Source organism: Hemiscyllium ocellatum, chromosome 2, assembly GCF_020745735.1.
Source record: "Hemiscyllium ocellatum isolate sHemOce1 chromosome 2, sHemOce1.pat.X.cur, whole genome shotgun sequence".
Taxonomy (NCBI): domain Eukaryota; kingdom Metazoa; phylum Chordata; class Chondrichthyes; order Orectolobiformes; family Hemiscylliidae; genus Hemiscyllium; species Hemiscyllium ocellatum.
The window spans coordinates 146,923,966-146,938,932 of NC_083402.1; the positions used below are offsets into that span (position 1 = coordinate 146,923,966).

The 14,967-nt window shown below is 39.8% G+C and overlaps 1 protein-coding gene across 2 annotated transcripts in view; it reads left to right on the forward strand.

Moving 5' to 3' along the window:
- The window catches only part of spata6l (spermatogenesis associated 6-like), a 67,357-nt gene extending 52,926 nt beyond the window's left edge, over positions 1-14,431 (forward strand). For both annotated transcript variants that reach the window (XM_060846764.1, XM_060846755.1), the window contains exons 12-14: positions 3,207-3,306; positions 7,777-7,853; positions 14,270-14,431. In XM_060846764.1, the coding sequence (XP_060702747.1) occupies positions 3,207-3,306; positions 7,777-7,812 (136 nt within the window). In that variant the 3' untranslated portion in view covers positions 7,813-7,853; positions 14,270-14,431. The remainder of the gene's footprint in view (positions 1-3,206; positions 3,307-7,776; positions 7,854-14,269) is intronic.
- Positions 14,432-14,967: the final 536 nt, after the last annotated feature.

The window sequence follows — 14,967 nt, forward strand, 5'->3', positions numbered from 1 at the left end:
GAGAGGTCCAGATGGAGGTGGAGGCCACGCTCAATGAGGACATCATCGAACCAAGCCAAAGTACGTGGAGGTTCCTAAACCAGATGTGTCTCAACAATTCTGCGTGGATTATCGGAAGGTCACCGCCATTACAAAATCGGACTCCTATCCAATTCCTAGATTGGAGGGCTGTATCGAGAAAGTCTGACAAGACAAGTTGGACTTGATGCACGGTTATTGGCAGGTATCTTTTATCAGAGTCGGCAAAAGACATTTCTGCATTTGTAACCTCAAAGGCTATATCAGTTTAAAAATGATGCCCTTTGGAATGAAGAACGCACCTGCCACATTCCAAAGACTCATGAACAGAGTTGTGGCTGGGCTAACAATCTGTGCAGGCTATTTGGACGATGTCTGATCTTTAGTAAGTCCTGGAAAGATCACATGGTACAGTTGGCAGAGCTCTTTGAAACAAAACTGGTGACAAGCTTAAATAAAATGGAGTTGCAAAAGTAGAGTTGACGTTCTTGGAGCATAACATTGGTCATGGAAGGTTGACACTATGGAATGCAAAGACAAAGGACATCAAGGAAGAGGTGCTTCAATTCTTGGGACTAAGCGATTCTATCGGAAGTTTGTTCCAAACTGCAGCAATGTAGTGGCACCGTTAACCAATTTGCTGAAGAACAACAAAAGTTTTGGTGGACAGAACAATGCCAGGACATATTCTACCATTTGAAAGCCATATTAACCACCAAACTAGTTTTAGCTACACCCAACTTTCCAAAAACTTTTACAGTAGCTATCTATGCTGTTGACATAGGAGTTGGAGCTGTGGAGCCCCATCCTCATCTACAGGAAGATGAGGATGGGATTGAATTGCCAGTTGGTAACAATTCAAAGATAATCAACATCCACCAGAGGAAATACTCCACAATCAAAAAGGAACTATTGAGTTTGGTACTGGCGTTATAATGTTTTAATGTGTATGTCACGAACAGTGTGTTGGAGACGGTTGTGTACACAGATCACAATCCACTTACATTCTTAGAATGCTTTAAAGGCAAGAATATGAGACTATTTGATTGGAGTCTTATGTTACAGACTTTTAATTAAAAAATCATAAATGTTGCGGGTTGGAAGAATGTAGAGACATGGGAGCTTTTCAATGTGAGCAACCTACTAATCAATGCAGAACAGAGGCACAATATCTGGCAAAAGTCAACCGCAGAACCAATGAGCAAGCAGTATCTCTGCAGAAATGTGATTTTAAGTGTCTAAATCTGAAGACATCTTTTGATACATCTGTCTCATAGTGGTTTTGTTGTGCATCTCAAAACCTAGCAGAGGAGGAAGGATGTTGAATGCAACAATGAGGATGCCAGATGTTGCATGATGAAGGAAGTGGACCACAGTCAAGGCACAATGAGAAATGCACAAGGATTATTTGGGACAGATCAGCATAACATTTAAGTAGTCGTACTGTCATTTCTTCCATTTTGCAGTCTATCATTCAGTGACCAGGGGTGTTTGTTATGGCTAAAGACTTGACTGCCTGCACCATATTTAATCACTCGCAGTCCACTGAGGGAACAATGCTGTAAATGAATTCTGAAAGGGGAGCAAGGATTGGAAGGAGGTCCAATGAAATGTGTAACCTTATTAAGCAGCTCAACATCTAGGTATTATTTTCACATGTTTTGAGTAGAGCTAGATACCTTTCACGAATATCTTGTACATGCTTCTTTAAGACCATAAGAAATAGGAATGGAAGTAAGGCCATTCAGCCCATTGAGTCATCTCTGCCATTCAAACATGGCTGATGGGCATTTCAACGCCACTTACCCACACTCTCCCCGTATCCCTTAATTCCTTGCGAGATTAAGAATTTATCATGGTCCCATGGTGCTTGTAGTTGATATGGAGACAAGGTGCTGATCAGGCCTGCTTTTTAGCCGCAGATAACTTTGGCCAGCTTTCATGTGGCCTCTGAGGACTGACATGTAAGGCTACTATATAGCGGCAAGAACCTTTGCTATCACCACAGCTACTAGAGGTATTGGTATCACTAGTAGAGGTGCTGAACAAGCATTGCCCACACTTAGGAGCTCCCTTTGGTGCAGACCCCAAATGCTGACAGCAGCCTCTCTTTCTCGTCATGAAGAGATTTTATCTTCCTGTTGACCCGAAAAGCACAAAGACCTGGCAATAGATCTTGCTAATGCTGCGTAGAGGTTATGGGCATCTGCTCAGCAGTCTGCTTGTCAGCTTCTCCGTGATGGTCACCTACATCTTAATAAAGTAAGCCTTGCTTGCAAATCCTCTGTTGAATGTGAAGGTGGAGTAATGGAGATGAATTTGATGGCCTATGATGTATTGATGGGGAAGTGTTGGCAGCCCCAGTGAGGTGGGTAAAGTAGGTGATAGATCTGTTTTTGAGGGGTTGGTTGGGAGGATTAAAGGGGTAGAATGACCTTGGGGTTGGAGTTCCTTCCGATGGCCACTAGGTACTCCCAAAGGAGGTACCCTGCATTCTTTGCATCACCTTAGCCTGCCCAGCAAATCTGGTAGCTACACATTTGACATAGGCCTCCCCATAGGTAATGTTGCAGTGGGGAGTATGATGAGGCAGGCAGTTAGTTGGGCATTATTTGCAGCCTTAAGGGCCTCAGTAAGCCAAAGAGCAGGTGAAGGGGGAATACTTAATGCATTCACTCCCTAGTCCCCCACCTGTGAAAACAGAGACAGATTCTTGTTGGGGAGAGGGATTTGGGGGAGACTAGCAGGCCATGTGTTGCGTTTAATGGGCCATTCCAACATTAAACATGCCAGTGGGGCAATACAAAGATCCACAGTTGTGTCTGCTTTCACGGTGCAAGGGTGAGATGACTCTATTCTGTAATATTGATGTAATGAAACAAAACACTGCAAAAAGAACTATTATTTATTATATTAGAAACTTCAACTCCTTTAATGATCATCAAGTGGAAAAAGGGAGAAAGTGAGGATTGCAGGTGCTGGAGATCAGAGTCGAACAGTGTGGGCTGGAAAAGCACAGCAGACCAGGTAGTATCTGAGGAGCAGGAGAATCAACATTTCGGGCATAAGTCATTCATCGGGGGTAGGGGATTGAGAAAGGAATAGGAGGATGGGGGTGGGAGTGGACAAATCATAATATAGTTTACTAGAATGGCATTGTTAAAATTGTCTTTTTTTTCTCTCAAAAGGTTGTATTTTGATCCAGTGAGCCACCCTGCCTGGGATAGAATTCATGAGCGAGTCCAAAATCTCCTAGCGAGTATTGATGCACAGGAAAGGGCCTCAGCGGTAAATATCTGTGCTTATGATACTGTGAAAAATCTGCATTAATGTTCATTATTGAAAACAAAAAGCACTGTCTTTAATATAATCTGGCTATACCTGTGAAAACAGATTCAGAGTTAACCTTTTATGTTAGATGCCTCTTTTTCGGATTGTGACCTTAGCCTTGAAGTAACATTTACTGTACATACTCGAGTAATAGTGGAATTTTTTGACCACTTCTTAAGGTTAAATTTATGGGTCGAATATTACATGGATACTATTCTTGAGGGACTGAAATTCACACCTGTCAAAATTCATACGGCATCATTAGCAGAAGCCCAATTGATGTCTAAATGAGTAAAGAAGAAAAGAAACAAATTATGGTAATTCTGAAAACCCGGAGCAGAATACAACAGCCAGTGGACTGGAAGAGAGGAGCAGAGTGGAACAACTGGCAGACTGGAAAGCAGGATTGGAACGCAGCGACTGGCACACTTACTCAAAAACGATAAGCTGTTATCTGTGAAGAAATAGGGTCGACTTTTACATGAGATGTATGGGAAATTTCAGATTATTTGGCCAAAAATAGGAGGTTGACTTTTACATGAGATCAACTATTACTCAAGTATATACAGTATATCGAAGAATACATGTATAGACATATGGTAGTTAAACATTATAGTAAATTGATTTAACATTGGATAATTACACTTAATTTCTTGAAAGCACAAGTCCACAATGTATTAAAATTGTTTTATTTTTTTAAAACATTATACAACTATTTTTGATTTAGTTATTAAATGCTTTAGAATCTATATTTAGTAGATGGTGTTGTAAATATAAATCTTCAATAATGCTTAGAGGTTTTCCAGTAATTCACAGGTAAATTCCCCTGTGATATTCCTGCCCTGAGTGTTTACTGTCTGACAAATAACCAGACACCTGCTTTGGACTTTTAAAACAAAATGAAACGAGAAGATGCAGTTACTGAGCGAAGAGCTTATGTATTCAGAGAATTTTGATCTGAAAGGTCAGATGTACTACCTAAACACTGATAGGCCTGTGGTAACAATAAAATAGCAGTTGCAGGGATCTTAAAAATCCCAATAGTACAGCAGTAAGCAATTCCTAGTTTACAATAACCATTTCATTCATAATATGATGTTGGCAGGTGATGGCAAAGTGGGATTATCACTGGACTAGTAATCCAGAATCCCAAACTAAAGCTCTAGGGACATGGGTCAGAATCACTCCATGGCAAATGATGAAAGGTATATTCATTTTAAAAAATTATTGAATTAAAAAATCTAGTCTAATGGCAACCATTGTTGATTTTTGTATAAGCCCATTTCGGTCACTAATGTTCTTTAGGGACAACATTTACTGCGCTTACCTGGTCTGGCCTGCATTTGACTCCAAACCCAAAGCTACGGTGGTTGACTGGCTCTCTGAAATTGACAAGAACTAAGAAAGAAGTGAAACTGGACAATCCATCTAACATTAACATAGGTGGCAGAAATGACAATGCCAAAAGCAGCCCTATTGATCCTGCAAAGTTTTTCTTACTAACATCTTGGGGTTTTTGCTAAAATTGTGAAGGCTGTCCAACAGACAAGGAGAAAGTGAGGACTGCAGATGCTGGAGATCAGAGTCAAGAGTGTGGCATTGGAAAAGCACAGCAGGTCGGGCAGCATCTGAGATTCCTGATGAAAGGCTTATGCCTGAAAAGTCGATTCTCCTGCTCCTCGGATGCTGCCTGACCTGCTGTGCTTTTCCAGCACCACATTCTCGACTCAGTAGTGAAGGAAGGGATGCTGTTACAAGTTAGGATGGTGTATTACTTGGTGCTGTTCCTATGTATCTGCTATCCTTATCCTTCTAGATTATAGAGTTAGAAAGCTGTTGTTGAAGGAGTTTTCATGAATAACTGTAATGCATCTTGGAGATGGTACATACATCTGCCACTGTGCACTGGTGATGAGAGGAGTCAGTATTAAAGACAGTGGATGGGGTACCAATCATACAGGTCTGGATGATGTCATCTTTTTGAGTTGGGGTTGCACTAATTGAGACAAGTGGAGTGTGTTCTATTACACTCTTGATTTGTGCCTTTTACATGGTTTAGGAAGTCAAGAGACAAGCTACTCCACTGTGGAATTCCTAAGCTCCTACCTGTTCTGGTATCCAAAGTACTTACTTGGCTGGTCTAGTTTAGTTTCTAGTCAATTGTAACTCCTAAGATGTTTTTAGAGGAGAATGTGGTGATGATAACACCACTGAATATCAAGGAAAAGAGAATTGCATTATCTGATTGGCAGTTTTGTGGTGCAAATGTTACTTTTCACTTATCAGCCCAAGAGTGTATGTTAAAGAGTGTGGTGCTGGAAAAGCACGGCCAGTCAGGCAGCATCTGAGGAGCAGGAGAGTCAACATTTCGAGGATAAGCTCTTCATCCACATATGCTCAAAACATCGACTCTCCTGCTCCTCAGATATTGCCTAACCCCTATGCTTTTCCAGCACCACATTTTTCGACTCTGATCTCCAGCATCTTCAGTGCTGTCTTTCTCAAAGAATGCATGTTGTCCAGCTCTTGCTGAATATGGACACAGATCACTCCAGTAAGTGAGGAATCATAAAAAGTACCAAACACTGCAATCATCAGCAAAAGTATGAACTTTTGACCTTCTGATAGAAGGAAGGTCATTAAAGTAGCTGAAGATTGTTCAAATCATGCAGATATTTGTGTCAAGCCCCTCTTCCTGTTATCTAATTGTGTACTACTGTTCACGATTGAAAGTGGCAGAGCAGAGCTGTCACACAGCTACCTGATGAAGGAGCAACACTTCGAAACTTAGTGTTTCCAAATAATCCTGCTGGACCATAACCTGGTGTTATGTGATTTTTAACTTTGTCCACCCCAGTCCAATACCAACTCCTCCTCCTCATATATTTAATGTTATGACACTCCACTGGAACATATAGAACTAGAACCCAGGCCTCCTGACACTGCCCATTATACCACAAGTGACCTCTTGTTATTCTTCTGTTAAAGAGAGAGATTGATTATTGGCACCACGTGAAGAATGGTTCCATTGTTAAAAAGGTAATTTTCCCTGTTAGCCATAATTAGGATCTTAAACCTAATTTTGTAATTATACCAAACAAGCTAAGAAGATAGATCTGAATTTTATTCAAAGGCTATGGGTACAGACCCAAGCCACCTCTATTTGGTTGGGTCACTTCAAGCTAATTTCATTCCCATCAAGCCTCTGTTTAACTTGGGGTGAGAGATCCCTCCCATTAGGCTTCCTCTGCAAGCCTATCATGGCTGACAATTCTGTAATCCCATCAACAGCACAGGGTATGGTGACCAATTCTGAGACTGCAGGCACTCCCCGACAGTTACTAATAATGGTGTTGAATGAGAAAGTAAGTTGAGGACCTCTGCCAGGTCTGAGCATGCCCCAGTGAGTGGAGGTTGGAGGATCAAGTTAAAGAGGTGGGGAAGTCAAACATCCAGTGTCAAGGTACAATACCGTGTAATGGGGCTTCTTTTAGGTACAGAGTACCCATATATATTTCATACAGAAGTGACAGCCCCTTCCCCATATACAAGAAGGTTAACTGGTGAATCCTGGTGGCCTTTCCATATAACATGGATAACTCCCACTACTAATAAACCCAGGTAGTGGTTCAAGTGGCTATTAGTGATCTTCACTGAAAGGCTGCAATTTACCCAAGGTTAGATGGTTACCAGCATGGTCAGATCAAACATGGACCACTGCCATGACACTTGATTTTATGCTAATCTTTTCCCCGGGTGGGACACATAAATTCTACTAATGAAGTCAGATAACCAAAAACTTCTTCAAAGTGTGAGGTTTTAAAGAATGCCTTCAAAAAGGGAAAGAGAAGCAGAGAGGTATTTGGAGGGAATTCAGAACTTTTTGTGCAGCTGAAAGCAAGATGACCCCTGGTGTCCAAATGAGCTTAGACAAAGGGTCAGTTAGACGGGAAACGCCAGCTCTTTGCTCTCCTTACAGATGCTGCCAGACCTGCTGAGATTTTCCAGCATTTTCTCTTTTGGTTTCAGATTCCAGCATCCTCAGTAATTTGCTTTTATATAGTGGTGGCCAAATGATCTAGAGTCCAGAATAAAGGGGCTGAAGGGGATTACAGAAATTCAAAGGGATGAAATCATGAAGTAATTTCAGCATGACCCTGCAAATTTTAAAATCATTCCTCCCATTATTTAATCAAGTTGTGGCATACTGTTAGCAAAAGTACATAAAATACTCTCACCAAATTCAAATAGGATCTTGCCTGAGAAAGCAGGAAGTATTTACAGTATACATATGAGTATTGATGAGAGCATAATGAAATATTGAAAAATAATTTATTGCTGGTTTTGCAAAGTCATTGCAAGAAATCTAGCAATAGGATTCTAAAGGAACTGTTTACTAATGATTGTACAATTGATTTGTCCCTTTAGAGGAATATTAATTTCACCTGCCCACCATGCTCCTAGGACCACACAAGTGAAAAAGCAACTTTTTTTAACGAGTACCGGTATGTTTCTTATAACTTTTCCAATCTAATGTGTGATTTATTTACAAAAGCAAAAGTAATAACGACAATTGAAATTGATAAGCAAATATCCCAGCTCGTGGCATTAAGGTATCATAGTTTTGTGGATGTTCTCTAACAACACATTTCATACTGCAGCATCTTAATTAAAGCAATAAACTAAGCCACTCAATCAGTACAGAGCTGGAATGTTTGCAGTATCGAAACAAAACAAATGCTGTAATAAATTAGTGCAATGACCGCAATAAGAATATTGCAGCTGATTCAGAAAATACAGATAACTGCAACAGGGAAACAAAATTGAAGTGCTCTTCAAAGAGCAGTTAAGAGAAAATAACTGTCCAGGAGGTGGCGACATTTAGCACACAAGTTTCAAAAACAAAATCAAGGACACAACATAGATTTTTGTGTTCACTTGCATGCCCCAAAAGTCATAGGATATTTTAATAAAAGTTTTTATTATTTTCTTATTGAGGATGTGGCTATTTTCTCTGCCACTACTTCAAAACTGCGAACTATCAAAGGAATGCAAAAGTTAATAGTTGCCTCAGAGGAATCTCTACCTCATCGCAAGGATCTTGCACTGTTGTTGAATCAGAATATTTAATAACTGCTAATCATGCAGAATAACAGTACCAATGCCTATAAGCATCTTTGTCACCTTCCAATGGCTATTCTAATAGTTCCCTAGCTTTCTGCTTTCAAGTTGGCTCACTTCAAATTCTGATGGCTATACCTACACTAAATTCTGCTTGCCCATCATTCTTATACTCATTAAGCCTGCATTGGGTCAAATCCCCAATGCCCCACCTTTAACATTCTCATCTTTGTGTTTAATTCTCACTATACCATTGGGAATTCACTCTTTATAACCATTTGCTCTGATACAAGTCTCTTCAAAAATGTTACTTTTTCTGACTGCAGCATCTTCTACCTTTACCCTACCATTAGTGATTATGTCTTCATCAGTCTTTGTCCCATACTCTGGAAGCCTTCCTCTACCAACCTCTCCTCCTCAAAGAGTTGCACTTTAAAGAGTATCTTATACTCAGATTTTGGGCATGCTTCATAAGAGTTTTTCCTTTGCCTTCAATATTCATTTGTTTTAATGATGCCTTGGTTAAATGTGGAGATGTTTTTATGTGTTAAATGTCTACATTTGATGCTGTGCATTAGATAATCCGGTATCTGTTGTCATAATTGGCTCTGTCATCACAAAACATTGTTGATGAATTAAAAAAACATGCATTTATAAGACAACTTTCAGAACCCCAGAAGTTTTAAAGTGCTTCACAGTCAATGTAATACAGAAATGTTTCCAGCGTAGGGAAACGAGGCTACTGTTTGTGTACAAGCACCCATAATACCAATGGGATATATAATCTGTTAGTTATATTTGGTGAATATCTTTTGTAAACTCCAACAGAAGTCTCCAGCTCTCCTTCATTTGGTGTCACAGGTTTCTTCATTGACCTCCAGAGTTTCTGGAAGGGCTCATTAGTTTAGGTTGTTCTATCTCAAAGCAAAAATGTGTGGAATAAATGGATTACATTAAATGGCAAAAGGGTCTTGTAACTTCTTTGGATTGTGACACAGGAAAGAGGACCTTGATTTATGTCTCCTTAAGACGGTTGAGGTTTGGACATGGACTATGTGTTTGCCCTGGTTTATGGAGACTTGGTAGCAGTCATCTGCTCACCCCCTCAATTGTAGTTGCTGGAGATCTGGAACACTGCTCCTCTGCCTTCCCTTTGGACTGTGCCTGGCACAGTATAATTCTCTTTCATCGCTACTTATATGCATCAATCTGTCAATACACAGGGTTCACCATAAATTATCTGATGCATTCCATGCAGACCTTTTACAAAATGCAAACAAACACTGCAACTCCTGAAAATCATCCACACTTGAACAGAAGCTTAGAAATTATTTGGTATCATTTTTCGAGTTTTATTGGTCAGAGCATTGAGTATAGGAGTTCGGAGGTCATATTATGGCTGTACAGGACATTGGTTAGGCCACTTTTGGAATATTGCGTGCGATTCTGGTTGTCTTCCTATCGGAAAGATGTTGTGAAACTTGAAAGGGGTCAGAAAAGAGTTACAAGGATGTTGCCAGGGTTGGAGGATTTGAGCTATAGGGAGAGCCTGAATAGGCTGGGGCCGTTTTCCCTGGAGCGTCAGGGGCTGAGGGGTGACCTTTATAGAGGTTTATAAAATCATGAGGGGCATGGATAGGATAAATAGGCAAGATATTTTCCCTGGAGTGGGGGAGTCCAGAACGAATGGGCATAGGTTTAGGGTGAGGGAGGAAAAATTTAAATGTCCTAAGGGGGAGCTTTTTTACAGCAGAGAGTGGTGCATGTATGGTATGAGCTGCCACAGAAAGTGGTGGAGGCTGGTGCAATTACAAAATGGATATATAAATAGGAAGGGTTACAAGGGATATGGGCCAAATGTTGGCAAATGGGACTAGATTAGGTTAGGATATCTGGTTAGCCTGGACGAGTTGGACCGAAGGCTCTGTTTCCATGTTGTACATCTCTATGACTGTGTGTAAAGCAAGCAGATGTAACAACTGTCACACTACCTTAACCAGTGGACAGGAGGACCATGTGATAATGATCTTGCATGGTCAGAAGGGGAATGGTGTACTGTGATAGGACCCAAGACAGGGGTGACGTCAGGACCCAATAACTGGGGCTCTGGTCAGATTGGGGCTATTATTTCTACCCTTGCCCCTGTCTGTGAACAGGTCACTGAGGTATTTTCTTCATGTGGGAATGAAAAATTTGGAACTGTCCAGCTTAGATGCTGGCTGACATCTTGTTTAAATGTGAGTTGTGGTAATAGATTATCAGCGTAGTGAATGGAGAATAATCACAGTGACGCAGGAATACAGGTCGATCTGCTATAACGCGCATTTTGTTAATGTGAATTCACTATACCACATTTGATGAATTGGGGACACTGCTTCTAAAGCACGAACTTTTAAACATGGTATATTGGTTATAATGCGATTCCAACCCTGTTAGTTCAAATGGTGCTGCAATTACACAATTTTCTGATAAATGGGATTGTACGAGAACGGAACTACCACACTGTAGCAGAACCGACTGTAATGTGGAACCATGAAGGATACTCCTGCTTTCTCTTGTTGTACATTCTGGAAGATTTGTTAAGGCAAGGTATTAGGTTTCTTCATTGATCTCCAGAGTTTCTTGGAGGGCTCATTAGTTTAGGTTGTTCTATCTCAAAGCAAAAATGTGTGGAATAAATGGATTACATTAAATGGCAAAAGGGTCTTGTAACTTCTTTGGGTATTTGATTAGCTTGAATTTCAGGCAGCCACTAGTGACTCAAAGCATGGGTTGCCTTAACAAACCAGTAACAGTCAAGCCCAGGAATTGATATTCATTGTACTAATTTACACCAGAAGTGTGGCAAAATGCTTTCTGATCTCTATAACAGTGCCTATTAAGTAACTCATACACTTGACTGTATCTTGGTAGACAGTGTTTGCTGCTTAGAATGTCCACATAATTTCTTTCTTTCAACATGATTGCATTAGTAATTGTTTAGCAAATAATGGAGGCTGAATGATCCACTTGCAGTTCATTGCTAATTCCTCACAGTTCACATCACAAACTCACAGCCTGCACCTACACAGCCAAACAATGATCACCCACTCAGTGCACATCTGTCTTGCTGGGCAGAGTTTAATTATAGAGTCAGACATGTACAGCATGTAAACAGACCCTTCAGTCCAACCCGTTCATGTTGGCCAGATCCCCCAAACCAATCTAGTCCCACCTGCCAGCCCCTGGCCCATATCCCTCCAAACCCTTCCTATTCATATACCCATCCAAATGCCTGTTAAATGTTGCAATTGTACCAGCCTCCACCACTTCCTCTGGCAGCTCATTCCATACACGTACCACTCTGTGTGAAAAAGTTGCCCCGTAGGTCTCTTTTATATATTCCCCCTTTCACCCTAAACCTATGCCCTCTAGTTCTGGACTCCCTGACCCCAAGGAAAAGGCTTTGTCTATTTACCCTATCCACGGCCGTCATAATTTTGTAAACCTCTGTAAGGTCACCTCTCAGCCTCCAACGCTCCAGGGAAAACAGCCCCAGCCTGTTCAGCCTCTCCCTATAGCTCAAATCCGCCAATCCTGGCAATATCCTTGTAAATCTTTTCTGAAACCTTTCAAGTTTTACAACATCTTTCCGATAGGATTATTCATCCTGCTCTGCTTCTCCATCAGAAAAAAAAGTTTCTCCCTACCTCCTGTGTTGAAATCCTTTGTCATTTTAAAAACTTTGATAATCCCTCTTCAAAATTCTAAACTTTAAAGAATATAAACTCAGGTTAAACAAGCTGTTCTCATTAGCATTTGAGTTTCACTATTAGTTTTTCTAGGTAAAAACAAGGACTGCAGATGCTGGAAACCAGAGTCTAGATTAGAGTGTGTTGGATTAGAGTGGAGCACCTGCTGTGCTTGTCCAGCACCACTCTAATCTAGACTGTTAGTTTTTCTGTCCATGTTATTTTCATGCCATCAGTTAAACAACTGGCTGTCTGGTTGTTCTCAGTTTATCCATACACATATTGAAGTTGAGGTTCATGTTGGATGAAAGTAAAATCATTTCAGTACATATTTCAACCTGCTTCTTTTTCCATCTGACATAAATACTGAGGTCTTTTTTTGTAAGTCCTCAGTTGCTAATGTTTTGGAAAGAGATTGGATTTTTTTTTCAGGGATTTAGCCATTTCTCTTGGGGGTTCTGTTCATTTCTCGCAGATAACAAATTCACTAAACTTACACAAAAGTGTCCTTTCGATAAGGAGACATTCTGCAATTATTCTAGAATCTTTGCCATACTGGGAGAGCATGTGGAGGATGCAAGAACAAAGACATGGAAAGAGAAAGAATGAAATCACGTTTTAAAAAAAATCTTTGGTCATGTGATGAGGAATGCTGTACATTTAACCATCACCAGACAGATTATACATTAGTTTGCTTTCCACTTTTATTTCCTCATAAAAATATCTCCCACAAAGAAAGTTGTTTGTTTGGCTACGTTTCAAGGAGGCCATGCATTTACAATTTATCCAATTTTCTCTCCAAAGTATTTTGAATCCATTACAAATTTTGACTCGCACCAAGCTATATTTAAAATACTCATAGACCTTCACACAAATTATTCAAGGCTAATGTTTGAAGTACTGGTCTTTCAGGTATTGCATAGCTTCCCACCAAATTTGCAGTAGAGTTTCTGTTAGATTTACTCTCCACTGCCCGAGTAATCTACAGGACCGATTCCTTCCTGGTCAACGTGGGTAAATCTGTGCCTTCCACTCTGGTCTCTTTATTTAATTTGAGAATAGTGTTTCTGAGTCAAAGCCAACTCAAGACAGATCACTGTTGACTTCAAGTCTGATAGAGATTATACAGCTTTATGTTGGCAGTTTATGCTATAAATAACCTATTGGGCAATCTTGCCAGTTTTGCCTGCAGCAGAAAACCTTCACTTTGCACTTATTTTCTCCTGTGCTCTGCTATTTGCTTGCAAAAATTATACTTCTGTTCAGCAGCTAACTTCACACTAAGCTGGTGAATAATCATTTATGTGTAACTATGCATCTTCTCAGGCACATTACTTTCTATTCTTCTTCCGTGATTACCAATTCTCTGCAAAATAGCTGCTCCACATCATCAATTAGATGTGGTAGCAAAATCAGTAAATAATCTTTGACTAAATTACGCTGCCAATTCAATCTAATTTCTTCCGTCCACTAGCAGAACAATTGGCTTTAGGACACCCACTGTTGCCAATCTTCTTATTTCCTTTTCTTTATCAAGTTGTTGACGTGAAGACTGGACACCAGATGCCACTAAAATTGTCAAGTCATTTCTGACCCCAGTCACTCAAAAGAATTTGGCTGACTAGATTGGAGTTGGGTACTTTTTAAACTGCTTTCAACATGAACTTGGACAGTGTACTTCCCGGCCTTGCAAATGGGACAATTGTGATGACAACAAATGACCTTGTGGACAAATAAAGAAATGTCCTATGTTTGTGAATCATGCCATCAAAGTAAAATATCTCTGCACGCTTTTCATGCTGCTGATGACAATGCTGTGTATGGCTGAAATTGTATGTCAAATCAGCATATGCAAAACAATAAATTAGTCATTTTATTAACAAGAAAGAAACCCCCACTTTTGATACAAGTTCAGCTATTTGTCAGATATTTCTAGAATTCTAACTTAATAATTTAAAGAAAGTTGTTTGCTACTGAGTTCTTATGCATCAAATTAAATAGATAAGCAAATTGATATTTTAATATAATAAACAGTTAAATTAAAAGTTACTGTTAATTTGTTTTTACAGTATATGCAAGAGATCTTCCTGAATTCTACTGGTGCAGCAAAACATGGACAAATAAAGCAAGAATAAATTTGTCACCAATGTGTAATGTAATTCTCGTATCTGCTGCTATTTAATTATTCTGACATAACTTGTGCTGTCATGTAAGGAGCATCACAGTTTATTTGTGCACTATGTTGTAGTTGAATAATGTGTTTTTTTATGAAATGGATTCTTTAACAGCATTTTGCTGTGCTGCAATTAATTACTTACAAATGAAGCAATGTGCAGCTTTTGGAAATGCAATTTAATGATGCTTCAACACGGAAGAAAATTGTTTCATGTCCTCGAAAGGCCCAGTTACTGATTAATGTCAATTAATATAAGACAACAGACGAAACTAGCAGTAGATTGTCAGCTCAGCACTGTTTAAGGGGCCACTCAATACAAAGTCGTTTCCAACTAAATGATTTGCTGATTTAATGTACTTGGTTTAATGCATAGCTTTTCTTTTTCGGCAGTTCTCCTTAACACAAGGGCATGCATTCCATGCTTATTTATAGTCTGTCAGACAGGAATGGTATAGGTAGCTCATTTAATTCATATCAGTATCAATAGCTAAGAATATCTCTTTCTTGGTCCTGAAGTAATTTATAACATCTGCAGTAAGCTGAAAAGCTGACTATCCAATTTCTGTTATCTCAGTCCTAATTTTGCTAAAA